Source organism: Prionailurus viverrinus, chromosome A3, assembly GCF_022837055.1.
Source record: "Prionailurus viverrinus isolate Anna chromosome A3, UM_Priviv_1.0, whole genome shotgun sequence".
NCBI lineage: Eukaryota > Metazoa > Chordata > Mammalia > Carnivora > Felidae > Prionailurus > Prionailurus viverrinus.
The window spans coordinates 115820771-115848339 of NC_062563.1; the positions used below are offsets into that span (position 1 = coordinate 115820771).

At 47.8% G+C, this 27569-nt stretch overlaps 1 protein-coding gene across 2 annotated transcripts; it reads left to right on the forward strand.

Moving 5' to 3' along the window:
• The first annotated feature begins 1945 nt into the window (after positions 1 to 1945).
• Positions 1946 to 27569, forward strand: CAPN14 (calpain 14). 2 transcript variants are annotated; one of them, XM_047854214.1, is made up of 21 exons: positions 1946 to 2170; positions 3406 to 3475; positions 4298 to 4416; positions 4553 to 4689; positions 5168 to 5342; positions 5942 to 6007; positions 8639 to 8724; positions 9980 to 10054; positions 11120 to 11283; positions 12451 to 12614; positions 13138 to 13146; positions 15514 to 15719; positions 16691 to 16727; positions 17485 to 17541; positions 19037 to 19094; positions 21657 to 21721; positions 23024 to 23092; positions 23983 to 24061; positions 24676 to 24792; positions 25145 to 25200; positions 27543 to 27569. In XM_047854214.1, the coding sequence occupies exons 1-21, from the start codon at positions 1946 to 1948 to the stop codon at positions 27567 to 27569; spliced, it is 2061 nt and encodes a 686-aa protein (XP_047710170.1). The 2 variants fall into 2 exon arrangements, with proteins under 2 accessions (XP_047710170.1, XP_047710171.1); XM_047854215.1 differs by lacking the exons at positions 1946 to 2170; positions 3406 to 3475; positions 4553 to 4689 and having other exon boundaries at positions 4394 to 4416.

Genomic DNA, 27569 nt, shown 5'->3' on the forward strand with positions numbered 1-27569 from the left:
GAAGGCTTCCTGGTGGAGGAGATAAAGTTGGACTTTGGAGGATGGGTAAGACCTTGACAAATGATGAGGACCTGCAGATCATCCTACTGCTGTGAGGGAGTACTTGTACTTGGCATAGACTTGATGGCAGACTGCTTTGAGTGCATATACAATCTGTCCCAAGCACTGTACTGGTGCAAATGACAGCTGTTCGCATTGAGGGCTGAGAACTGTTATGGGGATCAGGGCCCTGGGTTCTGGATAGGGCTCTGGTGAAATTTTCCCATGCAACCCTGGGAAGATCATTTGATCCCCACTAAGCTGGAAGAACCATAAAGGCAGGGACTACCTCTGGGGAATGATGCCTACCTAGCTCAAGCTCACCAGATGACAAATTCCCAGTAAAATTTTTGATGAGCCAATGGATGAATGGGTTTTGGTTTTAATACTTAAAAAATGAGTGGGGCTAGATAAGACTGGTGGGTTTCAAACTATAAAATGAGAAACCTTGCAAAGATGCACTGTGGTCCAACCTGCCTCTACCCTTGAGTTTCTATAGGATTTCATTTGAGGAAGGAACCCCACAGCTAAAATAATTTTGGGGAAATACTAGATTTGATGATTTCGAAAGCCTATTCTAGCTTCTGACATTTTCAGATTCTAAGTAGACAAGAATGCAAATAATAGAGGCCATAAAACCATTGACTTATGGAATCACCACTGCACAAAAATAGATGTAGGAGATGTAAGGAAGCACTAGAATATTGGGGTTGGTGGGGTCCTATTGGCTTGCAGAGCTCTTAACATGAAGCTTGTTGATGAGCTTCAGAAGGAGGATCCATTGATCTCACGAAAATGTATGTAAAATTTTACATGCCATTGACTGTCACTTAGGAGTGCTGTGGTTGCCTGTAACAGACACAACAATGGTTGACGTAGAGAACCCTGCAGAGTCTGGCCACCACTATGGCTTAAATAAGCAAATGGCTTATCTTTCTCATGTAATAAGTCTAGAGGCAAGCCACCAAGGCTGTACGTTTGTTCAGGGAAATCATCAAGATCCAGACTCCTGGAATGTGGCTTTCTCCTAGTGATCCCAACAGAGCTACTCTATCTCCAGGTGTTACATCTGCTTTCTAGGAAGGGGAAAGGGCAGAAGTCAAAAGTAGTGCCAACTGGGAAAGCTGGTAAAGTCACAGCTTTTCCAAAAGCCCCACCTGATAGATTACCATGTTGATCTAATTGGCCAGCACTGTATTGGTGGCCAACTTGTCCTACAAGAAGGTCTTGGAAATCAAGTTTTATAATTGAGTGACCCAAACTGAGATCCTATTAATTAGGCAAAGGAGTGAATGGGTAGGTAGAGACAACTGTCAGTATTTGCCATGATATGTATGTGAATGTTTTTTTTTTTACATTGCCAAAAATGTCTTTAAGGAAGGAGTTAATTTTGAAGAGAATATAGAATGAGGAAAGCCAGAGATGGGGAAGGTGCAGGAGGAAGGACGTGTGCGAGTGTAGGGGTGATGGCAAGCAGGCTCTGCAGGGCAGGACAGAAGGTGCAACCACTGCTCCTTCCTTGTCTGGCACCAGGACCCTCAAGCCCAATGGACTGAGCTTCTGCTTCCTGCTGCCTTCCTCCCCACCTCCCTGCTAAGCAGAAGTGTCCCAGTGACATTGGCATTGTCACAGGCCCAGGACCCAGCCTAAGGCTGGTGACACCCCTCTTTTCCCTCAGGCCTTGGTAGTGGAGCCTGGACCCCCAACTCGAGCCCCAGCACTGGACAAGTGCTCAAGGACCCTCACTCTCTAGGACAAGAACTGGCCCAGGTGCCCTAGCCCATCTCACTTTCTCTCCATCCTTCTCTTCTCTGGATGTAGCAAGTAAACTGAACATCGGCTCTCCATTCCAGGAGCAACAGAGACCATCCCAGAAGACCCCGAGGGTCCGTATCCACACTCTGCCATGTCTCTGTGTCTGTCTTTCCGAGGCAGATGGAAGATGGGGCAGAAGAACTCACTGGGGGGCTCCTCGCAGCTCCCCAAGCAGGACTACAAGGCCCTGAGGGAAAGGTGCCTGATGGAAGGCCGCCTCTTTGAAGATGACAGCTTCCCGGCCAGCCTGTGCTCTGTGGGCAGCGGGCCCCTATTGCGGAAGCTGCCGCCCGGCCTGCAGTGGAGGAGGCCTCCGGTAAGGGGGGAATTGTGGGGAAGCATCCCCTCAACACACACACACACACACACACACACACACCAAGTCAACCCAGACCAAAGAATGGTGGAGTGTTCCAGATGCAGCATCTTACTCACTGTCATTGATTTCCATGTGAGGGGAATGTGGGAGTGCCCACATTCCTATTTTCCAGATGGAGAAAACCAGGGGTGATTCTGAGAGAAGTCTGAGGTGTGCCTCTCCCTCAGCTCCTCCCCAGAAATACACTGGGCAGCTGTGGCCAAAGTACTGTCTGACTTCATCTAAGATGGTAGGACACCCTGAGTCTCTGCTGAGGCCATCTGCAAAGAGACACATTTTCACATATCTTCACTCCCAACCCCAAAGTCAGGCCCATGGAACACGTAAATTAAGAAGCTATTAATCACTTTACAACAATGTTCTTCACTTTATAAAGTGCTCTGATGGTTCCTTTAAAAGGCGACTTAATGTGTTCAAAGACAGTCTGGCCCCCGCCAAACTTGATTTACACAAACGATTTCCCAGTCACATCTATAACAAAGTAAAGTCAGTGTGTGCTACAAATTCTCTACTCTTCTGTGCCCGTCCAGACTTCTCATCAAAGTCTGCAGCCCCAGACCAATTCCCTTCTGTGCATAAGATTGGGCTTCCCAATCTAGAGAGCAGCCAAGATTCTACTTTTCCCAGAAAGTTTGGAAACTGCTGACATAGAGTCTGTCATACACCTGACCTCAGGAGAGCTGTGCCAGTGCAGAACCCCAGGGGTTCGGTGCTTCCCATGAAGCACAGACCACCCCTCCCCACCTCCCACCACTACCTTGCCCCATGTCTCAGCATAGAAAGGCAAAGAAACCATTATTTTGGGGGGTGGGTTGGGAAGACGTAGGACGACAGTGAGGAGAATGTGAAGATCTCTAGGAAAACATAAGAACACCTTCCAAAAGACATACTTCCATTTTAAACAGAAACTCTAAGAAAAGGCATTGTGGGTACAAGCCCTGTACCTCAGTGCCCACACAGAGTTCTCCAGGACTCCGGCTTATGTGGGCTGCAAGAAGGAGTGAGAAGTATGGTGGGCTGAATCCATATGCCAGATTGTCTGGGCCAGCCCTGCTTTCACATGTATCCTATATCTATGTCCCCACAAGTCCAGTCCTGGGGTATGGGAAACTACAGTCGTTGTAGCTCCAGGAACTTCTTGGTCAGAAGGATGATTCCGTCTGTCACTGCAGGAGCTGCACAGCAATCCCCAGTTCTATTCTGCTGACACCAAAAGGCTGGACCTGTGCCAGGGAGTGGTAGGTAAGTCTGCACAGCCCCTGGAGACATAGGCCTGGCACCTGCGAGCCTGGCCCAGCCCAGAGTGAGGGTGGGGAAGAGGAGAAGTGAGAGATCCCAATGGGGGAAAATGGCCACCCTGAACTCCACCTTGAAGTGCTGTGGCCTTGCTGGGAAAATGATAACAGCTGGTCCTCTGAGGATGTATGGGAACGCCCAAACTTGCCCAACAATAACCCTCATTACCAGTTGACAGGTGTAAGTTTTGTCTGGGGAGAATGTGCTCTCTCTACTCTAGTCCCCTTAATGAGTCCTTTTCAGCACACCAGTCACTAGATACCCCAGATAGAGTCCAAGTAAGCCCATTCTCATCCCAACTTTCCTTTTAGGGGAATAGAAAAAAAAAACCTTGGCCACTGGGGAAGGGAAATGTAGTGATACCCATTTCACAGACAGAAAAATGGAGTCCAGAGAGAGCTGAGGCTTTCTCAGGAGAACATAAATCACTTACAGTGGTAGGACTTTAGAAAAGTTTCGTTGTGTTTGGGTCCAAGTTCCTGAGGATGTGGCATTCAGGAAGCTAAAAGCTGGTCCAGGAATCTGACTCGATTCTTGGTGTCAAGTTGAGATTACAGCCAATGCCCCTCTCCACCTCCTCCTCACTAACTGTCTTCCTCTGAGTAGATCTTTCCCTTCTGTGAAACTAGGCTACAAGTCCAGAGAGGATAGCAATTGGGACTAGGCATTTCTTACATGTGATAAGTCCTCAATAGATTCATGCAGACACTTGTAGAATGTGCCTGAATGTGTGGTACATCCATGCAGACACTGTACTCTCTGGCCTAGGTGACTGCTGGTTCTTGGCTGCTTTGCAAGCTCTGACTTTGCATCAGGACATCCTGAGCTGTGTCGTTCCCCTGAATCAGAATTTCACTGAGAACTATGCTGGCATTTTCCAGTTCTGGGTGAGTATCCTCCTGGTGCCCCAGCCCAGAGGAAGCCATAGGAAAGAAGGTTCTTGGAAGAGTCATGTCTTTGCCTCCTGAGCTGACTGCCTTCCATGGCAATCTTTACTCACCAGTGGACACTTTCTCCTTCCAGTTCTGGCACTTTGGGAAGTGGGTTCCTGTGGTGATAGATGACCGACTTCCTGTGAATACAGCTGGCCAGCTAGTCTTTGTCTCTTCCACTTACAAAAACGTGTTCTGGGGAGCTCTTCTGGAAAAGGCCTATGCTAAGTAAGACAACCACCATAAATTTTTTCCCTTCCCTTCCCTTCCCTTCCTTCCCTTCCCTTCCCTTCCCTTCCCTTCCCTTCCCTTCCCTTCCCTTCCCTACCCCTCCCTTCCCCACTCTCTCTTTCTGTTTATAACTCATCAATGCTGGGAGAGTGCAAGAGGAAGGAGGTACAAGAGCCACTGAGGCATGGCTCCTTGAATATAGAAGTGATGTATCCAGAATCTCTTATGTAGACTTTTCCCCATCTGAACAAGCAGTCAGGAATTTTGTCTTTTCCCTAATGGATGGAGTTATTTAACAAGGACAGGAAGTCAGAGTGTAGATTTTCCTTTGCCCCGGGGATGGAAGGAAGGAGTAACAGGTGCATGCCCAGAGAAGAACCAAACAGGGGGTTCACTAGACTCACTTGGATCATCCTAGGCTACAATACAAATGCCCCTTCCCCTCTCCTCCCATGTTTACTCCTTCCCCGGGCAGGCTGTCTGGCTCCTATGAAGACTTGCAGCGTGGACAGGTGTCTGAAGCACTTGTGGACTTCACTGGAGGGGTGACAATGACCATCAAGCCGGCAGAGGCCTCTGGCAACCTCTGGGACATCCTTACCTGGGCCACCTACAGCAGAACCCTCATTGGCTGCCAGACACACTCAAGGGTGCGAGTGGGTTGTGTGCTGGCAGAATGTCCTCTCCTGTTCCCATTCCCTTCATCCACCAACTTCTGTCCTCACCTCAGTGTGGGCCCTGACACTCCCACCCAGCTCCTACACCTAGAGTCCTGATGTTCAAACCAGAGTGGCCATGCAGGGGTGGGCAAGGCCACAGTAGTATGCAGACGGCATGCAGACAAGGGTGCTGACAGTGACTAAGTATCGCCCAGGGGCAAGATGCTTTACTAGCACAACTGGTCTTTACTGCCTGATTTAGTAACAACCAAGAACTTCTAACTAGAGTAGGGAGCTCTGGGTTCAGCCCTGCCTCCAGGAGCAACTGCCATGCCACCCCACATGATGGTTTAGCAGCTCTGAATCTGAGTTTGTCCTGTGTACAATGGGATGGGGCTCGCCACAGAATGGCACCCTGATTTAGAGGCTCTAATGAGACTGTGGGTGCCGAAGAGCTTTGAGCACTGTGAGGACACAGCGTGGGTCTCTCCCAGCCCTCCCCTTAAGCCCTTGCTTTGACCACACAGGTCCCTATGACCCCCACATAAACCGTTAGCAGTGGGCTGACAGGAGTTCTCTTGCCTCCACAGAAAGAGAGGGTGCTGGAGAACGGGCTGGTGGGCGGCCATGCCTATACCCTCACAGGAATCAGAAAGGTGGGTGGAACCAGCCCCTTTCTTTCTCTTCAGGCCCCTCTCCTTCTCTCCCAAGGCTTCTCAGCAAGGCTCCGGTGCATGTTATTATTTGTGCCCAGTCTAGAGAGGCAAATTGTCTGATGGGTTTTTCCAGGCCTGCTAAAGCAGGTGGTGGGTGCCCTGCACCTGTGCACCTGTGTTCTGGAGTGATGGGGTGGGTCTGGCCTTTGCCACCTGTGGGGCACCATCCCGGTCCCTCTTGCCCTGTGGCAGCCCAGCCGATCAGCTATCCAGCCCTGCTGGACTCCACCCCTTCCTTGAGACCCCTTCACTCTGGGCTGCCACTGATGACCTTCATATCTGGGGCTTCCCACCCAAATTCTTACTTCTTTCTCAGAAGTTCCTTTTCGTCAACCTCTCAGGTTCTTTTCATTGCTATTCATCTTTCTTCCCCCATTGAGGGAAAGATGAATCAGACAGGGTCCCTGCTTACACAGAGCTTATAGTCAGGTATGGAGACACATCATATGCAAGAATGGTAAGAAAGCAAAGTCGAAAGTTGGGGGGCCGATAGAATAGACAAAAGGATTTCAAGGTTCAGAGGGAGGAGAGAAGACATTCTCCTGATTGGGTTGGGGGAAGTCAGAAAAGACTTTGTAGAGGAGGTGACATTGGGCTGGCCCCTGAAGGGTAGCTGGTGAGGGCACTCCTGGTGGAGGAGGCCACACGGAAAAACATGCAGGTAAGGAATCTACCGGTTCAGTCTTAAACACCCTCTGATGTCCCCTGGAGGGCCTGATGTCCCCAAGTCCCTGATTTCCTTTAACTGTTTTAAATTTCTTGAACTCCACTGCAACCTGACTTCTTCCTCCTCCCAGATCTGCACCAGTCATATGTGTGTGTGTGTGTGCGTGTGTGTGTGTGTGTGCGTGCCAAGAGCTTTTCACTTATTTTCATAGTCCTTTAACAAAACTTTGATTTTTATGTCAGTGTGCTGTTGCAGAAGAATGAGAAGTGCTTCATGCAGTGCCTCAGAAAATCTCCAGAACGCTGTTGAGTAGAAAAAGTGAGGGACAGGAGAATTTATATCGTATGCTACTTTTTCTTTAAGAAAGAAAGGGCAGTAGGGGCACCTGGGTGGCTCAGTCGGTTCAGTGGCTGACTTCAGCTCAGGTCATGATCATGTGGTTCATGAGTTTGAGCCTCTCCTCGGGCTTTGGATTCTGGGTCTCTGTCTTTCTCTGCCCTTCCCCACTCATGCTCTGTCTCTCTCTCAAAAATAAATATTAAATTTTTTTTAAAAAGGCAATAATAATATATATTCATATTTGAATACAGAAGCATTCAAAGTGTTTGGAAGGAAGCATGGCTGGAAATGGAGAGGTCTAAGTAGGCAAGAGACTACTTAATACAGCGCTTTTCATATAATTTTTGTTTTGAACCATGTATTTTTACCTGTTAAAATCCATTTAAACAGGGGCGCCTGGGTGGCTCAGTCAGTTAAGCGTCCGACTTAGACTCAGGTCATGATCTCACGGTTCGTGGGTTCGAGCCCCGCGTCGGGCTCTGTGCTGACAGCTCAGAGCCTGAAGCCTGTGTCAGATTCTGTGTCTCCCTCTCTCTCTGCCCCTCCCCCACTCGCGCTCTGTCTCTCTCTGTCTCAAAAATAAATAATAAACATTAAAAAAATCCATTTAAACAAATGAGATGTAGTCGACTTGACATTTCATTGATTGATGTTCAGTTTCTTTAGTTGATAATTACACCCTGCTTATGCAAACTGTTAACAGTAGGGAAGGGCAGGGTGAGGTCAATAAAGAAACTGTATTATTTTTGCAGCTTTTCAGTATGGCAGTTACATGTTTATGCCTATGTTTTGTTGCATGTTTATTTAACATATTTAACAAAATTTAGCACTTACTCTGTTCTAACTAGTGTCCTAACTGCTTTACAAATGTTAACTCAATCCTTACAACAACCCTGGGTGTGGGCATATTAGCCAAGTGGGGCTGCCATAAGGAATCACCACAAATCGTGTGGCTTCAGACAATAGAAATGTATTCTTTCCCAGTTCTGAAGCCGGCAGTCTGAAAATCAAGGGGTCATGAGAGCCTCTGAAGGCTCTGGGGGCAGATTTTTTCTCACCTCTTCCAGCTGATGGTGGCTCCCGGCTTCCTTAGCTTGGAATGCAGAACCCAATCTTTCCCCCCATCTTCACATGGCCTTCTCCTCTGTGTCTTTCCCCCTCTCCTTCCCTTCCCTAGTCACTAGATTTAGGATCCACTCTCATCCAGGGTGATTTTATCTCGAGATCCTTAATTTAATTACATCTGCAAAGAGCCTTTTTCTAAATAGGATCACCCTGACAGATTTCGGGTAGACCAGACTTTTGGAGGCCACTATTCAACCCATTGCAGTGAGATGTGACAATTAGCTTTACTTTACAGATGAGGGAACACAGAGGTTAAGGAACTTGCTGTAGGTCTCAGCAGCTAAGAAGCAGCAGAGCCTTCTTCTCTTCTCTTAACCCTCAGCGCCTTTAATCTTCCCTTTCAAGGTCTCATCTGGCAGGCACAAGTCCCACCCAGATATCTGCAACATTTGCATCTGGCACTCAGCCCAGCCACCTAAATTGCGACTCCTTTTGCACAGGTGACCTGCAGACACGGACCAGAATATCTAGTCAAGCTGCGGAACCCCTGGGGCAAAGTGGAATGGAAAGGGGACTGGAGTGACAGGTGAGCGGCCAGGAGCCAGGAGGGGGCGGGGCAAGCCGGCAAAGGAGCTGGCCGCCTGCACACAAATTCACAAGTGTTCTCTTGGGCTCCAGCCTGACAGGGGAGCTTTCAGATTGTGAAGGTCAAGCTCTCACATTCATGAGATGCTTAATGATATATAGATTGTGTTCTCATTCATTATAATAATTGAGCTAATGTTTATTGAGAGCTTGCCAGCCCTGTGCTAAGCGGCTTTGAATATTTTTTTTCTCCCTGCCCATGTTTATTTTTTTATTTATTTGGAAGTAAAAATTGCACTTACTTCACATGTGCGGAAGTCTCCCCTATTTGTGTATTTCCACCAAGCACTTTGAATTTTCATTACCTCTAGTCCTATGACCAATGCTCTTGTAAGGTAGGGCGTTTTATCCCCATCTTACGGATGAAGATGTTGATGCATTAGCGAAGGAATTCCTCGAGGTCTCTCAGCATGACTCGAGAAAGGTGTTTGGAGTCTAACCCAGTGTTCTTTTCCTGGTTCAGCGTGCTCTTGAGCCTGCTGAGTCAGAGGTAGACGATCTGGATTGGCCTCAACCTTCTGGTGACCGGTCATGACCTCTGGGCTTTCCGCTATTATCGCTATTATCCGAATGTGATTCCCTGTGTCACCCTCCAGGTATTTAGTTTTGGGCGGAGTCTAGGTGAAACTGGTCTAGGTGACATTGTTCCCCTTCTCTTGGGGTCAGAACCCTATGCTGCCTGCAGTCTAACATCTGAGAACAGGTTTTTTTGTTTGTTTGTTTTGTTTGTTTCAATGTTTTTTCCCATTTTTAGTTGTTTATGGTGGGGAATTGACGCAGGGAAGCCTTAACTCCTTCACAGTCAGCAATGGAAGTTCAGAACCATGGGGTTTGAAAATACAGAGTACCAATGTAGGCTCAAATACTCTCAGACATTTCATAACTTTGTGACTTCTGGAAAGCGAATTAATCTCTTTTAACCTCTGTTTCCGAATGTGTAGAACAGCAATAAAAATTGTGGTCAGCTTATATGAGAGAAAGTATGTCGAGAGCCTGGCCCAGAGCTTGGGGCACAGTGAGGGATGAGTTAAGGTTACGTGTTACTTTTATAAAGCAGGACGTGAGGTGTGGTTGTCTGCAAAGCAGCATGAAGATGAGGTAAATAATGACATGGCAGAGGATTTACTAAAGCATCTCTGCCACGTCCTCTGCAACCCCTTCATCCCCCCCTGGAAACATCCCTTTTCTATTTTCAGCTCGGGTATGTGGGAGCTACTGAGCCCCAAGGAGAAGATTCTGCTCCTGAGGAAAAGCAATGACGGAGAATTCTGGTATCTGACTCGGGGACTCGGGACAAACACTCTAGCTTACATTTGGGTACCCAGCCTATTTATCGGGTGCCATGTGTATGCCAGGCACCTCTTGTGTAGAGATCAAGAAGACCCACTAGGGGCCCGCAGTCTAGCGGGCAAACAGCCCCTGCAAACGGTCACAGTCTCTACAGTGAGACCTGTGACCGCTGGTGTGGGGCTCAGTGGACCCTCAAAGCAGAGCAGAGGGCTGGCTGGCCACCTCCTTCTCTCTGACTTGCGCTCTGTCTCAATACACTCAATCCTGAGGTTTTGCCTTTCCTGGCCTGAAAGGAAGATGAGATTATAAACTCTGAGCCATCTCACTTGCACCCCCCAGAGCTCCATGACATGACTCCCACCCGCCCCAAAGCCACTCACCCCTTTTTTATGAAAAGCCACCAAGACACCCTGAGCTAATATGGTTTCTGGGTGTCTGACATGAGCCCCATTTGTTCCCTTTGCCCTTCGCTTTTTGCCCTTACTCTTAACTTCACCCTTGTTCCCACGGGCCCCCTTCTCCCATTCTGCACCCGTTCTAGACCGCTGCGACCCCTCTCTCTTTGGAAGTCATCACTGAACTGCAAAGCCCTGAAAATACTATTATTTCCACTTTACAGATAAGTAAACTGAGCATCAGCCAGTTCGGCTAGCACGCTTTGACCCACAAAGTTGGCAAGTAGGGGCTAAGAATTTTATCAATTTATAATTGAGAACCGACTTGTGCAAATATTATCAAACATTTGTATCTTAATTGGCTAGTTATGTGCGCCTCAGTTCAGCTTTATCACCGCAATCCAAGAAACAGGAACATTGCCTCCAGGCACCCATTGTGGGAGGCTGCTTGCAGCCACGGGTAGGGGGCAGGAGGGTGGTCCATCACCCCCGATGCACCCTCATGCTGATCTAGCCAGCTGTGCTCTCCTGTGTCCAAGGCCAGCTCAGCAGGGTGTGGTGTGGGGCTGGGGCTGGTGGGGCAGCTTGGTTCCAGCCCCCACTCTGGTCCTGATGAGGAGACGTCATGCTATTCCCTCTTCCTCTTCACAGGATGACACTGAAGGACTTTAAAACACATTTCATGCTTCTGGTCATCTGCAAACTGACCCCGGGCCTGCTGAGTCAGGATGTAGGCCAGAAGTGGACATACACCATGCGGGAAGGAAGATGGGAAAAGGGGATCACAGCCGGTGGCCCGATGAAGTCACCCCGAGGTAAGCATGTGCACAGGAGCCTGGGCCCTTGGGGCTAATGTGGCAGCTTGGCCAGCAGGGGTGGGGATGCGGGCAGAGCTGCTGGGGATGGTGGTGAGGCCCTCACCCTGCACGGGCCATCTGGCTGAGGCGTGGAGGGACTTCACTGACCAAGCTGTGTGCTCTGGCCCTGGGCTGTGTCCTCCTCAGCACACATGCCACAGTAAAAGGGTGGCTTAAATCTTTGATTTTAGGACAAGGTCATTTCCATGCTGAAATAACCACCCTTTCTTTCTTTCTTTCTTTCTTTCTTTCTTTCTCTCTTTCTTTCTTTCTCTTTCCTTCTTTCCTTCTTTCTTTCTAAATCTTTATTTGTTTTTAAGAGAGAGAGAGTGAGCGAGGGAGGAACAGAGAGAGAGAGGGAGATACAGAATCTGAAGCAGGCTCCAGGCTGTCAACACAGAGCCTGATGCAGGGCTCGAACTCACGAACTGTGAGATCATGACCTGAGCCGAAGTCGGACACTTAACCGACTGAGCCACCCAGGCGCCCTGAAATAACCACCCTTTAAAGGCAGGAGTGAAATGGTAACTTTATCATCTGTATTGGCCCCTCCTTGCCTATGGTTTTGGTAGTGACATAACATCAAGGATTCCTAGCTCACCAGTTACAGGGGGCAAACGTGTCTGAACTCTCCAAGTGGAGAGGTTTGGTGACTGTGTCCCTTTCTCCACAATGGAGGTGCTGAGCCATCTCTTTGGAAGGAGAGACCCATGGGGTACGGTCTCAGCCGGCCAAGCGCCCTTCGCTCCGGCTCCCCCCTCCTGCCAGAGAGGTCCGCCCCAACGCTCAAGCTGCCCTTCAGCTAAGGGTTGGTCCGTGTTAAAATGCAAACCTCCCTGAGGTCATGGACATGCTCTCCTCCATTCATAAATGCAGTCACTTCATCGGGCAGTGAGTGTGCTGGGTGAAGGGGCTACAGCAGCGAGAATACTCCGGTCTGCATGTCTATGGCAGAACACGGGGTGAGGAGGTGGAGTGGGAGGGTGGATAGAGGGGAGGCTGAGAACCCGACTCTGTCCACATGGACCTCTGGGTGGCAAGCCCAGGGGAGGCGCCCTGGGTCTGTGGGAGCCAGATGCTAGGGGTGTGGGGAGGCCTGACCCACCTCTCTGTGTTCTGCTGCAGACACATTCTGGAAGAACCCGCAGTTCCTGCTGTCTGTCTGGAGCCTTCAGGAGGGCAGGAGGTTCCCGATGCCCTGCAGTGTGCTGGTGTCCCTGCTGCAGAAGCCCAGGCACAGGCACCGCAACTGGAAGCCTCACCTGGCCATTGGCTTCTACCTCTTTAGGGTAGGTGGGCCTCGGGGGCATGTGGCCTCGCGGGGCGTCTCCCACCACTGGTCATCCTTTCTTCCATTTCCCGACTTCCTCCCCATCTGCCTCTGTCTACAAACAGACCTGGGTGCAGGCTTTGGCTCCATCCCTTAGGAATATGTCATCTGGAACAAGTCACCTCCTTGCCCCTGAGCGTCAGCTTCCTCTGTAAAGTGAGGACGATGATATTTATGCAAAGGGTAGAGTAAAAGAACATCACGCACCAGGGCTTTATTGTGGTGCCCGGCGCGCAGTTTCTATAATCAGTACTGGTGGCTGGTGTTCTTTTCCTCTCCCAAGAAGCCAAGGTTGCCTTCCCTCACCCTTTTCCAGAATTCTTGATGATGGATTAAAATGTCCCTGACTAGAACAGCAAGTCTTAAGGGAGGGAAGGGGGCCTCTGGCTAGAGCCTCCCTATACATCAGCCTCCGTCACTTAGGGCTTGTGCAAGAGTTGGATTCGTGCCTAATGAGGTCTCTCCTTTTTTGTGTGTTTCAGTTGAGCAAGGTGAGTTCCACACTTGACCAGCTGGCCCTGGTTTGGAGTGATGTCACCCGTGAGGTTCAGCTTGACCGTAGCAGCCTTACATAAGGAGCTACGAGGATGTCTGGCAAAAATGCTGGCTGCCCGTGTGTGTAGAAGAAATGAGTGCTTGCCAAGGACCCTGAGAAATCCTTCTGCATCTATAGGGAGGTCTCCGAGCCTGGTGCAGAACCAATAAATTTTAGAATTTATTAAATCCCTACAGAAATAGCTAGAGGCTGTCACAGCATAGGGACAATGGTAATCACATCCTTGCCTGAGTTTTGAAGCTCATAATAAAACAGATATATAACATATGAGACATTGGGAGACCATGCAGCCCATCTCCTTGGAGACAAGGGGCAAAGGCTTGGGAAAGTGGGACAAAAATCCAGGCAGAGGGCAAGAACCACTCTGTCCCTTACCTGCAGTGGCAGCCTAGAAGGATCACTTAAGGTTTGAGGTATCCCAGCCTCCAAAAGGGTGGGAGCTATTGTTTTGTTTCCCAAAGAAACAGGAGTGGAAAACTTAATTATTTGACATTAAACTGATTAAACTGAATTAAACTGATTTTTTTTTAACAGAAACCATTTTTGCATTAGGTATCTTGGGTCAGTTTTGGTTTTTTCCCTCCTGTGGGAACATGAAGGCTCCCAAAGTTGCCTATAAAATTTTAAAAATAGTTATTTATATCATGCATCTCTCTCTCTCTCTCTCTCTCTCTCTCTCTCTCCATATATATATATGGGATATATATGTATATGGGATATATATATATGGGATATATATATATGGGATATATATATATGAGATATATATATATATGGGATATATATATATATATATGGGATATATATATATATATGGGATATATATATATATACATATGGGATATATATATATATATATATGGGATATATATATATATATATATATATATATATATATATATATGGGTCAACCTACAATTAAATTATAGACAGAAAAAACTATAAGCCAGTTCAAAATTTAAAAGACAAGGGGCGCCTGGGTAGCTTAGTCGGTTAAGCATCCGACTCTTGATTTTGGTTCAGGTCGTGATCTCGTGGTTTGTGAGTTCAAGCCCTGCATCGGGCTCTGTGCTGATAGTGTGGAGCCTGTGTGGGATTCTCTCTCTCCCTCTCTCTCTGTCCCTCCCCCCACTCTCTCTCTCACAAAATAAATACAGTTTAAAAAAATTTTAAAGGCACGAAAAAAGTCATACATGGATAAAGTAAGCAGTTGATTCTACCAGGAACCTTAAACCTAGGACAGCTAATATGACTGAATATAAAATTTAGTTCTGAGATTCCTAGAGGCCAAGGCAAAGATGGCAATAGGATGATTCCCTAGTTCTCATCATCTGATAAAGAAAGCATGCATCATCAAGAGATTTATTTTATTTCTGTGGCCTTGAGTAGAATCTGTGAAATATGTTTTTATGTGGGTAGGTCATGTCTTTGTTATCTGTATATAAACTAGAGTGAGGATCCTGCTTATGGTCCTTGTCTCCCTCCACAACCCTGAGTGAGAACAAAGGGGAGAGGCAGCAAGAGAGAAAGATAGGGAAAGATAGAGAAATAAAGGAGGAAGAAAGGACAGAGAGAGAGAGAGAGAATGAGGGTGAGAGAGAGAGTAAGAGAAAGAGAGTATGAGATAAAACAACAACAACAACAAAAAACCCACACGTGTCCAGGCAATGTCAGAGCCAGAGCCCTGATTCAGGTCCTCTGAACTTTCGTCCTACTCTCTTTCCCCTCCACTGAGATGATGTAGAATGTCCAATTTATCCGTATGTAGTTGTTATAATGTAGGCGGGGAGATGTTTGGCGGTCCACCTGTATGGGTGACCATAATCATGTCATAATTAACCTTGAAGTTGTATCGCATACATGGGGGCTGCCACGGGAAGTGTAAAGGACATGGACATTGGAGGCTCAGCTGCCCTGAGTTCCAACCGTGGCCGAGACTCTTACCAGCTAGGTGACCTTGGGTATATGACCTGACTTGTCTGAGCCTCACACCCTTAACCGTAAATGGAAAATACAGCCCTGGTGACGTTTCTCACATCATTTGTATGTGATGTTGTTTTTAACATAAAGTCAAGTGAATTGACATGTCTACTCAGCCTCGCACAGGGTTCCAGCAACGGTATCCATTCCTGTCATGGTCTATTCTTTTATCTCCACTCCTCACCCCTTCACCCCTCCCCTGGAGCAGTAGGGTTTGGCTAATCAGAGACCACCTTATCCTGTCTCCTGGCCAAGGGCCCCAGGCCAGGCTACACACCCTGGGGATCACCTTAACTGGGACTCTTCCGTCCTCCACCCACAGCACTATGGTGACCAGAGGAGACTGCCCTCTGAGTTTTTCTGGAAAAATGCCCCCATAAGATGGCCTGAAGCATTTCTCACAGAGAAAGAAGTGAGTCAGGAACTGCAGCTGGAGCCAGGGACATACCTCGTTGTGCCCTGCACATCCAAGGCTGGCCAGGAAGCAGAGTTTGTCCTGAGAGTATTCTCCAGGAAGCACATCTTTCAGTAAGGACATGGGACTTCCCTGGAGGTGGGGGCCTTTTGGGGCTAGGGGAGATACAGAAGGTGAGGTGGAAATGGCAGAGGACGGGGTCTGTGGCCAACACAGAAGAGGGGTAGGGAGAGCAGGGAGCCCCTGCATGGAGAGCATCCTTCTCCTCTTCCTCCCCACTCTCCTTCTAACAAATGAAGAGTCTGCTAGACATTCAAGAGAAATAGCTACAACAGGCTTGGCCCTTGCCCTCTGGAAGCTCAGGGCCTGGAAGGGACGGGACATATGAGTAGTTATTTATGCTATCCTGCATCCAGTGCAAACATTTATCTGCACAGGGTGTTAGGAGAACACCAAGGAAGAGCATCTGAGCCAACCTTCCATGGTCCTGGGGGGAGACAGGGCTGACTTCAGGGAGGTGTTAGTTTCTAGGAGATGCATAGAGGGGATTGGGCAGATGAGGAGAGGCCGTCATCAATGAGCAGGCTCAGATGCCATAAGTGTGTGTAGGTGAATCAATATACAAACACATTCCAGCCCAACTTATTCTTCTGCTTATGATTGTTTTGACACGACAGCCCTTCAATGCTTAGAATCCAGTTCCCTTTCTTTTTTTCTCCATGGTTTGGCTCTGGATAGTTTGACTTGACCTCAAGCCTCACTGCCTGTCGGTGCCGAGTCATACGTATGAGTAGGAGTAGTTCGATGTGGGTGGAGACAACAAAAGGGGCTTGGTGAGCGCAAAGGCGGGGAGATGAGGAACAGTGCCAGGCATGTTGGGAGGGACAAGCAGTGTGCTGGGCCACATGGCTGCTCTGTCGACTTCAAGCAGGAGATGTGAGAATAAGGCATGAGAGCTGGGCAAAGCCCACATGGGACACGGCTAAGGAACTTGGAAGATGTGTTCCTAGGGGAGGGAGACTGTTGGCCAAAGTGTTCCCCCAGATGATCCCAAGAAGTAATTCTGCCTTCTGTTTTCCCTCAGTGAAATTGGATGCAATTCCAGTGCTGTCTTCTCTAAGGTACGTAGGCAAGTGGGATTCTACATGCAGGACTGTTTCCAAAGCCAAGATGGTGGGCTTCTCCCCTCACATTCAGGCTGTGGGGGAAAGTCAGCAGATCCTGCAGACCTTACTCCATGGCACCCATACTTCATTACCTGTTGTGCCCTGAGGGCACCCAGGTTCTGCTGTTTTTCTATAATTTTAAAAAATTTATTTATTTATTTATTTATTTATTTATTTATTTATTTGGAGATAGAAAGAGAGCATGAGTGGGGGAAGGGCAGAGAGAGAGGAAGAGAGAGAGAATCCCCAGCAGGCCCTCTGCTGTCAGCACAGAGTTCGATGTGGGCTCAACCTCATGAACCATGAGAGCATGACCTGAGCTGAAATCAAGAGTCAGACCCGACTGAGCCACCCAGGCACCCCCAGGTTCTGCTGTTTTTGCACCAGAGGAGCTGTCCTGGTCACATCCTTCTGGTCACATCATTGTCATTGAGGGTCCAGAGCCCCAGGTACATGGGTGATACATTTACTTGCTTTTGCTTCTTTCTACCTGATGTTTCTTTTGCCCATTTCACTGTTTGCTACTTCCCCAAAGGCAGTGAGAATTGGAGAAACAAAGAATGTGTGAGCATGGTGGTAGAAAACTTAAGACAGTGCACAAGGTCAAACTTAGGGATTTCTGGGGCGTAGGGGTCATGAGACGTTAGTGTGCCCATGAGCGTCCACATATCCAGGTGAACGACTAAGTCTTTCTGTGTGTCTGTTCCTATAGGAAATAGTAGACAAAAATGAAGGGCAGGATGAATTCTTCACTAAACTCTTTGAAAAGGTAAGTTGACCAGGTGTGGTGGCGAGCAGTGGGCAAAGCCGGGGACTGTGTACTGACCCTGTGTACGAAGCACGATGTAAGGCTGCTCTTTGCCAGACTGCCACTTTCTATTTAAGTCCTCAAGTTTTTAGACAACTGGGGGAAAGTGGACTGTCTCCAGAAGGCTCCTGTAAAATGCATATCTCTTCTTGGAAGCAACATTGATCAGTTGTAGGAGAAACAGCTTTAATCTTTAATCCCTGAGAAAATGGACTATAGTAGAGCCAAGAGTCAGTGTCGCTAGTGGCTCAGAGCATGGTCATGACAAGCCCTAGCAGTCTCGGAGAGCCCAAGGAGAAAGATCCCTTGGGTGGTCACCTAGAGAGGGGATAGGGCTGGTAAGAGGGCATTAGGGAAGAGGAGGGCCTGGGGCTACATACCTGGTTCCCTTGAGTTCTTTCCTTGGGTTGACCCAGATCAGGAGGCCAGTGGTATGTGTGCAAGGCTCTGGAGGCCCCTCTGTCCCTAACCTTTAGGGCACTAAACCCATTGAGGAATATGGCAAGAAATACTCTAGAAATATGGGGTCTGACACCTTAGTGAGGTCATTAAAACTAGAAGACCATGAGCTCCTTGTGTTCATAACACTGGATTTAATTCACTATGTGCCTGCACCTATGTTCTCTCATATTCACCCCTGGAATTTTGCATAGTGTAGTCAGAGAGGATAGTCAGACTCTTACATAAGTTGTTATAAAGGTTTTCCTCCACACCAGAGGTTTCCAAACATTTTCTGTTGCAGTCCTTTTATCTAATGGAATCTCACCAAGAACCCCAATATGTAAAAAACAGATTAAAAAAAAAGGTATATTGTGAGTATGTATCTATTTCATAAGCTCAACTGTATGTTGCTTGTATTTCATTTATATTTTTTAAAGTTAAATGTTAATGTAAAGGATTGCTTCTGAGAAACTCTGAAATTAAAATTTGGAGCCTTGGCTGAAGATGCCTTATTAAGAATAAAATTCACTGGCACCTGGGTGGCTCAGTCGGTTAAACATCTGACTTCCAACTTCGGACCAGGTCATGATCTCACGGTTCGTGAGTTCGAGCCCCACATTGGGCTCTGTGCTGACAGCTCAGAGCCTGCTTCGGATTCTGGTATCTCCCTCTCTCTCTGCCCCTCCCCTGCTCATGTTCTGTCTCTCTGTCTCTCAAAAATAAAACATTAAAAAATAAAATCAAATTCAAACCAAATAGCTTGCCGAACTTTTGAAGCATCTTGATAAAACCCAATTTGAAAATCACCATTATTAGTCCGCTTCTTAAGAGCCCTGCCCTGCTGGGGTCCTCGGGACTTGACCCCCAGCATCACTTATTCCACCCAGAAATGGCATGTGTACCATGCTGAGCTGATGCGGGAGTGGACTCCCAGCCCTCTTTTGTGGCGGCCACTCTGCATCTAATGAGCCTTCGGTAATGATGGTTTCCTCCTGCCACTCTGCTTCCCCTTCAGTGTCCAGAAATAAACGCAGTGCAGCTGCAGAAGGTCCTGAACCACATGACCTGGTCAAGTGAGTATTTCAGAGTCATCCTGTAGGACTCCGGGGACACAACGTTGCTGAACCCTGGGTCTGTTCTCTTTCCCCTGTGGAGCACATGAATTGCTGCACAATGGTCCCCCAGACAGCTGTGTCTTACATCAGGGGGTCATGTGGTCTGAGAAAGCAGTAGAGAAGTTTATGTAGCTTGGAAAATAGTGTTTTGGTTTTGGAGGTTTTCTTGCTTAGTTGGGGTGTGTAGAGATACATGGCTGTGAAAATAAATATTTCTGAAGTTTTGCTAGCTTGAGAATTTGAGTAGAATATCCGAGTACTTCTTGGCATATAAATTCTGTGTGGAAGACCATACCCAAGCTGGTACATAAATCTTAAGTATTGACGAGCTGACCAGGGAACGTTCTAATGAACTCGTATTTAAATTGACCAACCTATAAAAATCGAAGGAGGGGAGCACATTCCCTTAGGGGGCTGCAAATGGCTAGTGTGGATGCCTTCATATGACGCTTGAGAAAAATTATTAGGAAAGCTTAAAGTCCATGGAAAAATGTTTATATGTATATTTTAAGAGAGAAGAACATGATTTCTCTGGGGAGGAAGAAGGACTTCAAAATGAAAAAAGTAAACCAAACAATTAAAGGGTATTTGCCACCTATGTTATTACTTCTCCTTTATGTGAAACCAAGACTTCAAGTCCAAACAAATTGTAGTCCAGGGTGTTGTATAGCTCAGGGCTTGGAATAATTTCCAGATGGTTCCTCAAAGCCAAATTCAGGTATCATAAAAGAGCCAGAAGGAGAGATTCTAGAAATTATAGACTATAAGAGCTCCCCCACATCTTGGGGGGAAAAATCTAGGGAAATTATCTAGAAGAGATAGCTTGTGCACATTTATAATTTTTTAGATTATTTGATCACAAGCATGCAAAATGGTGTTCCAAAGAGTGTATGGGCAAATTGCTTTCTTGTAGTCCTTTGAGAGAATTTCTGGATTGGCAGATCAGAGAACTGTGGATTTGGGCAAAATGCTTGGTAAACTATCTGATGATAAATTATGACATGTGGGTTGGAAAGTAGCAACATGAGATGTGTTCCATTCCCAAGAGTTATATAAATATAAAACCGGAGGGGTAATTCTATGTTATAGATGAGAGTCTCTAAGTATAGACGAGGGTCTCTGGTTTCTACCCTTGGTGCCCTTCATCTCCCCAGCTTTTATCAATGACTCAGAAGAAGACATGGGAGATAGGCTTTTCAGATCTGCAGATGGCACAAAGCTGGGAGGAATCATTAACATAATAGATAGCAGAATTGAAAATGCTCACAACAGACTGTGCCCAAAACCAAAAAGATGAAACAGAGTCGGGTTGATAATGAAAAACTGCCATTTCATTATTTTTTAAAAAATTAATTGCATAAGTTCCTAACAGAAGAGATCTCATTTTTGTGGAGGTTTATGTGAAAGATATCTGGTTAATTTCATTGACCTGGAGCTTAACACAAGCTAACAGTTTCAAGTTGCTGCTAAATCAGCTCATCTGAATTCAGGCTATATTTAATGAAAACATTTAGATTTGTATTTTTGAAATTGTGTTGCAAGAAAGATTAGAGACTAAGAAGTTTTAGGAAGTGTTCCATGAAATAAAAGGGGTTAGATTCTGTGGTCAGTTGTGCTTGGGAAATTCTGCATTAAACAAAAACAAAATTTCCATGTTGGCTCCTCAGTACCTATTATATGCTAAGATGCATGGTGAATGGAGAAAAAGGGTCTATAGATACAAAATATTTCAAATGTATTTGAACTCAAAACACTTTCTCTGCAGAACATCATCTTTGGAACATAATTTTTGGGAAGTGCAGCTTGAAAATTTGTGAAGTCATAGCCCCATTGTTCTCTGCTCATCAAACTGTAGCTGAAGGAGTACGTTCCCGTCTTGGTTCTGCATTTTAGAGAGAAGGTGGCAAAGCATAGGGTCTAGAAGAAGGTGGAGAGGGTTTAGAAGCCATGTTTAGAATGTAGGAGAAACATCGAAGAGCAGATGGATGTCTGTTCATGCTCTTCTGGAGGCATAACTTGGACTAGGGATTGAATTTTGCAGGCAGTTCTTTCAGAATTAACATAAATTTCTCCTGACTGGAGCTATCCGACCATGTGAAAAAGTGAGCACCCATAACTGACAGACCATCCACCAACCACCTGAGGAAAGAAACCTCCCATTTAGGTGGAAGTTGAACAAATTAATGTCTCAGATCTCTTTCAGACTTGGGAGCCCGTGACTCTGTGAGGGTACCTGTCTCCTAGGTACACAGGGCTCCATTCATCTGACCCTCTGTAGAAGAAGACCAGGCTATAATCAGGTGTTCTATGCAGAGTTTTATGGTGCTTTTTGGGTGTAGGAATCACCACTAAGCCTTCTCTCTTTTCCCTGCCCTCTTGTTCCTACTTCCCGCTACTCCCCATGAATGACAGTCATTAGAACCTACAGGTGGCCTAGGTAGTGCTGCCTCTTACTGTTAAGAAAAGGGCTGTGCAGTCCTAGGGCGGGGCCCCATGCAGACTCTTTCTGTCCCTCTGCAGGTCTGGGGAGTGCCCAGCCTTTCTTCAGCCTGGACGCCTGCCAGGGGATCCTGGCCCTACTGGATGTATCTTTTCAGGTTTGTGGCAGGACGCATGCTGCTGGTGGAGAGCCTCGCTCTGGGCCAGGCTGCCTGGGTTTGAATCCCAGCCCAAGCACTTACTATTTGTGTGATCTCGGACACATCATGTAGCCTCCTTGTGCCTCTAGGTCCTTGTGTGCACCATAGAGATGCTACAGCTCCTCTGTAGTATCAGTGGGAGAATGCAAATGGGGTAACCCAGGCAAAGTGCTGTCATCGATTACATTTTCACTATTAGCTATTGCTAAAAATAATCTTATTTCCTGATAGGGAGGATGAGGCAGCTGCTGGGTGGTGGTTAGTAACAATCCCCCAAGTAACAAGAAACTGTTACAAGAGCCTCAGGGTTCCAAGTTTTCATTTGGTGACAGGGCAGTGGCTGCTCGCCTTGACAAATCAGGAAATCAGAGCTCAGTAAGTTCAGTGCATGCCACAGACTCTGCCTTCCTGGTTCCGATATTTCTAGCAAACCCTCTTTCTACGTGAACCATTTAATCACGGTTTAATTATCTGTACTACAGAGAGGTGTGTGAATGCATGGTGGGAGGGTTGTGAATACAAAAGCAGTCTTTACAGAAACTTTGCAGACAGCATGGACATCACGGGACGGGAGTCAGGTGCACAGGCATTGCAGGAGGTCCCAACCTCATCACCAGATGCAGGAAGTTCATCAGCCCCCCTTTTATCATCCACTCTAGAGGGGAGTGAGTACCCACCTCACCTATGAGGTGAAAATGAAGTAACGTAATTAAAGTGTGTAACTCAGTCCTAGAGCCACCTGAAGGACCCAGATGGAGGTGTGTGTGACGATATTTTGACCCAGTCTCTCTGAGGCAGGGGTATTTGGACATGGCTCAAAGCCACTCATTAAGCTTTTAACCTTTTCTAAAATGACTAAATAAAAGAGCCACCCTGTGACTGACCCCTCCCAGAAGTTGGTTTGAGCAATTAATAACATAAAAAGAGCTACTGTTTTTTATTTAAATCACATCAAATTGGCTGGGTCGAACTCTCCTGTCTCACTAGACGGTAGCTGTTTTCATCACCATCATCACCGCCGTCATCAGACTTCTCCCAGTGTGGCTGTGTTCTGGCTCATTCTGTCCTTTCCTAGCAAGGGCGAGGGAGCCGTGGGCTGGACTGACCAGCCAGCAGAAGCCAAGTAGGGAGATCAGACACGGGACACGGCTGTCCACAAATCGCGCCCCGTCGTGTGGAGGGCCAGCTGCCGCTCTCAGAGGTGTGAGTGCAACTCCCCTGGCAGCTTTGACCTTAACCTTCTATCAGCTTAATGCGTCAGGTACCGTGAGCATCCAGGAGTTCAGGGACCTGTGGAAGCAGCTGATGCTGTGTCAGGTAAGAGCGTGTCTTCACAACACGTCCCTGAGGGAGGGGCAGAGGCAGCAGCAGCTCTGCAAAGCTGGGTGAGGCACCACTACCCCTTCAGCCCCGTGTACCCCACTCTTCACCCAGTCTGCTCTGCTCTCCCTCCGGTGGGCCAGCCTTCCCTCTCTCCCAAACTCAGAGAGCCTGTTGCAATAGTCTCCTGGATTTCTTTTCTTTTCTTTTTTTTTATTTATTTTTTAACATTTATTTATTTTTGAGAGACAGAGCACAAGCAGGGGGAGGGGCAGAGAGAGAGGGAGACCCAGAATCCGAAGCAGGCTCCAGGCTCTGAGCTGTCAGCCCAGAGCCCGATGCAGGGCTCGAACCCACGAACTGTGAGATCATGACCTGAGCCGAAGTCAGACGTTTCACTGACTGAGCCACCCAGGTGCCCCGATAGTCTCCTGGATTTCTAAAGTGCATGTCTGATCGTGTTGCTTTGTTTGAGACTCTCCACGGTCTTCTGATAAAGTCTGAACTCCTTAGCATGGCATTTAAAGTCCTGCATCAAGTGGCTTCTTCCCATTTTTCCAGTTATTACTCACAACTGTCCCTCTCACCTTCCTGAGTCAGAAAGTTGGAAGCCCTTCAAGGTTTAGGATGATGTGCCTCAATCAAGTACATTTTGCTATACCCAGACTGTCTATCCCTGTGACAAAAACAAAAGCAAAAAATGCTCCCTTTCTCAGAAGCCCGGACGCTCTGCCTCTTCTCGTGCTGGCAGCAGGTGCTGCTGGCAGAGCCTCACGATGGCCAATAGCAGCATGGATGCTGGGGCATGGCGGGGGGGGCGGGGGGGCGCTCTCATGTGGTGCACAGAAATGCTTGGTTCCCGAGCCTTTGGTGTGGCTTCTTTGCAGGAGGTTTTCCACAAGCACGACAGCAGTCACTCAGGATACCTGAACAGGACCCAGCTGCAGGCTGCCATGAGGGATGCAGGTAGGTGCAGGCCGAGCAGATGCTGCGGGCGGAGCGGGGAGGGGAGGGGTGCATGGCTTCTGAAGTAATCCCAATGTGCACAGTTGCTCCCTGAGTCCAGAGGCCCAAAGATGTGGATCTGCAAATAACAGAAGGATTTATTATTGCTATCACTATGGTCATAGCTAACATTTGCGGGGGGGGGGGGGGGGGTTGGAACATCCACTCTCTCATGTAATCTTCAACACCGTGGGATAATCCCTACTTTACAGAGGGAGAAGTTAGAGCTCAGGCAAGTTAGGTAAGTTGTCTGGAGTTTGAGTCCAGGATGATCAGGCTCAAAAGCGGATGCTCTTGACCACGGCTGCATAGACTGCCTCCTGCCTTGAAGGCCAGTAACCCCCTCGCTAAAAAGATCCTCATGCTGGTGGCGGAAGGGGGCAGGAAGGGGAATTGAGATGAGACAAAGAAAATTGGCTAATAATTAAACTAATGAGCCCCATAAAAGAAGATCCCCGCGTTATCAGGATTCAGGTCCTGGAAGGGGAGGGACAATTTCAATCAAGGGGCCTCAGGTGGAGGGGAGGGGATATGAGGTCCCCAGCACACATGGGGAGAGTCTGTGTTCAATGCAGGAATCATGCTCAGCAATGACGTCTGCCAGCTGATGCTTATCCGCTATGGCGGCCCCAACCTCCAGATGGACTTCGTCAGCTTCGTCCACTTGATGCTGCGTGCAGAGTACATGGAGGGTGAGCTGGGGGGAAGGAGGCAGGGCCGGTGCTTCCTCTGCATGCCTCACAGATTGCCCACCTGCTCCCAGTCCAAGCAGGAGAGAAGACAGCTACCAGGGCGGAAACAATAGGCCAGGAGCTATGGGGCACGCTGGCTCTGCACCCAAGAAACCCAGCTATGTTGCTCCAAACTCATGTATACCCTGCCTGTCCCAGAGGCAAAGGTCTGAGGCAGTTCACTTACACTTGTAAAGTGCACACATGGCTGCACACAGGCTAAAACCGGGTTTGCAGGTGAGGGGATGGATGGAGGAACCAGTTTGTAATGTCTCCAGACACATCTGTGTTCCTTTCTGGTGCATGTTCACAGATGCCTTTCAGAACTTAACCCAAGATGGCAAAGGGATCTACCTCCAGAAGCCAGAGGTAAGCCCTTCTCTGTGGGGTTGACACACCTCATCTTAGAGAGAGGTGGTCACGGCATGTCCATGTGAAGGACCAGGGTTCTGGGTCCTTCATTCTACTGAGTTTGGGATGTAGTCCTGCCTTGACTACACCTATTTGTCTATTTGCCAGCTCTTTACGAAGCACTCACTCTGTGCTGGGCACCTATGCAGGGACCAGGAGACTGACTCAGGGGACCCAATAACTATGATTACAATAATGCCATGTGACAAATCCACCTAACTTCAGCAGTGACAGCAACACTCATGGAGCTCCCCGGCCACGTGGCTGGAAGTCAGTGGATCTCAGCTGGCTGGCCCATGATCAGTGGGTGAACAGGGAGCTTTTCTGGTGTACCTTCATTGAGGAAGCTCTGGCCAGGCTAGTCTCATGGTCTCAGGACAATGGCAGAAGCACAGGGAAGTGAGCTTAAACATGCAGGGTGTCTGAGATCAGGCACATCGTGCCTTGCAACTCATTCTGTTGTCCAAAGCAAGTCATGTGGCCAAGCCTACTTCCAGCACTTGGGGAAAGAGCCTTCTCCTTGTCATGAGAGGAACATCAAAGTCACTTGCAGAGGGCACGGACACAGAGGGGGGGTGAAGACCCAGGCCAACAATGAAGTCCAGCATAGACAGTAATAAGATAGCTGGTCTGAATAGGGCATTTCACAGAGGCCTTTCTGGAGGAGGTGACATCGAAGTTGAAACCTTAAAGATCAGAAGGAGCCAGGGAGGCAGAGTGGAGAGTAGGAAAGGCTCCCTCCTCTAGAGGGAACATTGTGTGCAGTCCTGCCTAGAGTATAAAGAATGACAAAATTGCTTAAGATGTCTGGAAAGATCAGGGTCAGATCTTTCTCAACAGCTGGCTTAGCCTTCCCCATAAAGGTAGGGATTCTGATCTGTCTGGATGTCCTCTTCTTGAACTTCATACAGTGTGCTTTGCATGTAATAGGAGCTTCACGAATGTTTGTTGAGTGAAAGAGGCGATAAACTGAGAGGACAAATCTGTGCCTGACACTGATTGTCTTGCCCGATCCTTCAAACCTCATGGATTTACTGTGTACCTGCTATGTGTCAGATGTGGTGCCAAGTGGGGTTTGCTGCAAAGACACTGGAATCTGGAATTAAACCATCTGCCCTTTCTTTGTAAAAACACATCTTCTATTTGGGCTGCTTAAAAAGGTCCTAGTAAAAGCTGAGGTTTCTTCCTTGACCTCAAATGTCCATTTCATGTAATATTTTCCCAAGATATTGGGACCCCCAGCATGTGTCTCACCTCAGTCATGGCCATGTCTGAGTGTGAAGGTAAGATTCAGCTAGAGGGACAATGGTTAGAATCTTTTGGGTCCATCTCCATCTCAAATCCCCAAGCTCATGTCCAGATCCCAAGCAGTGCTTCTATAGTGCAGACTCAGAGCTGGGAGAGCAGGACATCATGAAAGAGGGTAGTCCACAGCCTGAGCAGACCCCAGCAATGCAATGTGCCATCACGGGAAGAGAACTGGACTGAGCCCCAGGTAGAACCCACAGCACTCCTGTAACTAGCTGTGAGACCCTAGGCAAATCAACTTGAATAGATCTGGGCCTCAGCTTCCCCACATGTAAAATGAATGAGTTGTGCTAGGTGGTCTCTAAGGCCCTTTTCAGCTGTAACCACCTCTGGCTCCATTAGAAAGAGATCCTTAGGCCCATCCAAGGAGGCCTACAGGGAGGGGCAGCCAACTTGTTAGAATTTCATGCAGGTTTTCTCTGACGCCATTGGTAACTTCACATTATCATCTTCATCGCCACCATCATCAGTATCACCATTTTGATGTAATTGGCTTGGGGAGTGGTTTCTCCAAAGGTTCTCTCTGTGTGAGTTAGAGGGGCTGTTCATCACACCCACATAAAGCTGTCAGACAAATGGGCCCTTAAATGTAAACATGTAGAATAGACTCTAATGGATTTCTGCTACCCAGTTGGTCCACACACCTGCACACCGCTGTCATGAGCATGCCAAGTTGAATTCATGGCGGAAAATTGCATTGAGAACTGAATACAGAATCAGCCTGTATCTTGGTTATCATCATTCACCGGCACCATGAGAAGTCAAGGTTGATTATATTTCAGGTTGATTTATACTTACTACCAGATGGTGTGGTCCCTCTGGCTAAACCATCCATTAATGTCCTGTCTCTGTGGCTTCCCAGGAATGAGGGGGAGGAGGTCCTAAGTCTTGTGTCAGCCTCCTGGGTCTGGTGACAGAGAAATGAAGCACCCTTAGCTGAATGTCACAGGTGGGCCTGCACTGACCGTAATTTGCTTCCCCAATATATTCAGTGGCTGATGATGACTCTGTACTCCTGA